At 43.1% G+C, this 1480-nt stretch overlaps 1 protein-coding gene across 2 annotated transcripts in view; it reads right to left on the bottom strand.

Annotated features, from left to right (window-relative positions):
* The window catches only part of LOC106868582 (protein PALS1), a 253072-nt gene extending 252216 nt beyond the window's left edge, over positions 1 to 856 (bottom strand). Inside the window, exon 1 of one of the 2 annotated variants that reach the window (XM_014913910.2) lies at positions 705 to 856. In XM_014913910.2, the coding sequence (XP_014769396.1) occupies positions 705 to 768 (64 nt within the window). In that variant the 5' untranslated portion in view covers positions 769 to 856. The remainder of the gene's footprint in view (positions 1 to 704) is intronic. The other variant, XM_014913909.2, reaches the window with a different exon arrangement.
* Positions 857 to 1480: the final 624 nt, after the last annotated feature.

Below are 1480 nucleotides of genomic sequence, written 5' to 3' on the forward strand. Positions count from 1 at the left end.
TGTGTGTGTGTGTGTGTGTGTGTGTATGTACTTTGTGTTTGTGTGTGTGTACTTTGTGTGTGGGTGTGTGTGTGCGTGTGTATCTTTGTTTGTCCCCGTCCCACCGCTTGACAACCAGTGTTCGTTTGTTTACGTTCTCGTAACTTAGCGGTTCGGCGAAAAGACGATAGATTTAGTGTCGGTCTTTAAAGGAAAGGAGTACTGAGATCGATTTGTTCGATTAAATTCCTCAAGGCCCCAGCATGGCCGCAGTCCAATGACTAAAACATATAAAAAGATAAAAATAAAATATGCGCGCGTGTTTGTGTGTCTGTGCATGTGCTTCTTCCCACCTTCCCACCTCCCTCACCGCTTGTTGGTTTGTTTACCTCCGCGTAAACGCGACTGATGGAGCAAGCACCAAACTTTAAAACAAGAAGCACTTCGTTCGACTAGACCCTTGAAGGCGATGCCCCAGCCTGGCCGCTGTCCAACGGGTGAATCAATTAAAAAGGATATGAGATCAAAGATTAATTATCAATGTTGATTGGTTTACTTATAATTTTCCCCACTTCGAATTTATGGTCATATACCGAAAGAAGGCCGAAAGAAACCCCATAAAGAGAATTCTTGCACCTTGGCATGAAAGAAAGAAAGAAAAAAAGAGAAAACATCGATTCACAAATTGAAAAAACAAAACAGAAGCGACTTGTTGCTTATCTTACCGTAAACTTTGGCTTTCGTATTATCCATCCGGTGTACCAGTATCGTATACCTAGCGATATCCATGTGATAAACACGTATTGTATCCTTTAAATTCGCCGTATAAACTTCATACACTGTTTTAAGTTACTCTAATAGTTCTCTCTCTCTTTCTCTCTCTCCCCCTCTCTCTCTCTCCTTCTCTCTCTCTCCCTCTTTCTCCTTCTCTCTCTCTCTCTCTCCTTCTCTCTCTCTCTCTCTCTCTCATCAGAAGCACAACAGAGCGTGTTTAAGTGACTCTGTGTGTGCCTGTGTCTGTGTGTGCGAATATGCGAAAGACAGAGAAAATGTGCGTGTATGTGTGTATGTGTGTGTGTGTGTGTGTGCGTGTGTGCGTGTGTGTGCGTGTGTATTAAACAATCATTTGTGTCTAACGATCAGAACCAGACACACGTAAATGCAAGCATGCGTGCGCACACGCAATTTCTCTCTCTCTCTCTCTCTCACACACACACACACGTACACATATACACACATAAGCACGCATATACACATAAACACACATACACGTGTATACAAACATAGTACACACGCGCACACACTCACTCACACATGTGCGCGTGTGTTTTAGGCCTTACACATCGTACGCCTCTACCTCTATCCTTAAATGCATGTTTCAATACGTGCGCATGTCGGAGTTCATTTCCTACCCCTGTCGTATTATTTTATTTAAATTTTGTAGTCTCTCTCTCTCTCTCTCTCTCTCTCTCTCTCTCTCTCTCTCTCTCTCTCTCTCTCT

This window comes from Octopus bimaculoides, chromosome 11 (genome assembly GCF_001194135.2).
Source record: "Octopus bimaculoides isolate UCB-OBI-ISO-001 chromosome 11, ASM119413v2, whole genome shotgun sequence".
Lineage (NCBI taxonomy): Eukaryota > Metazoa > Mollusca > Cephalopoda > Octopoda > Octopodidae > Octopus > Octopus bimaculoides.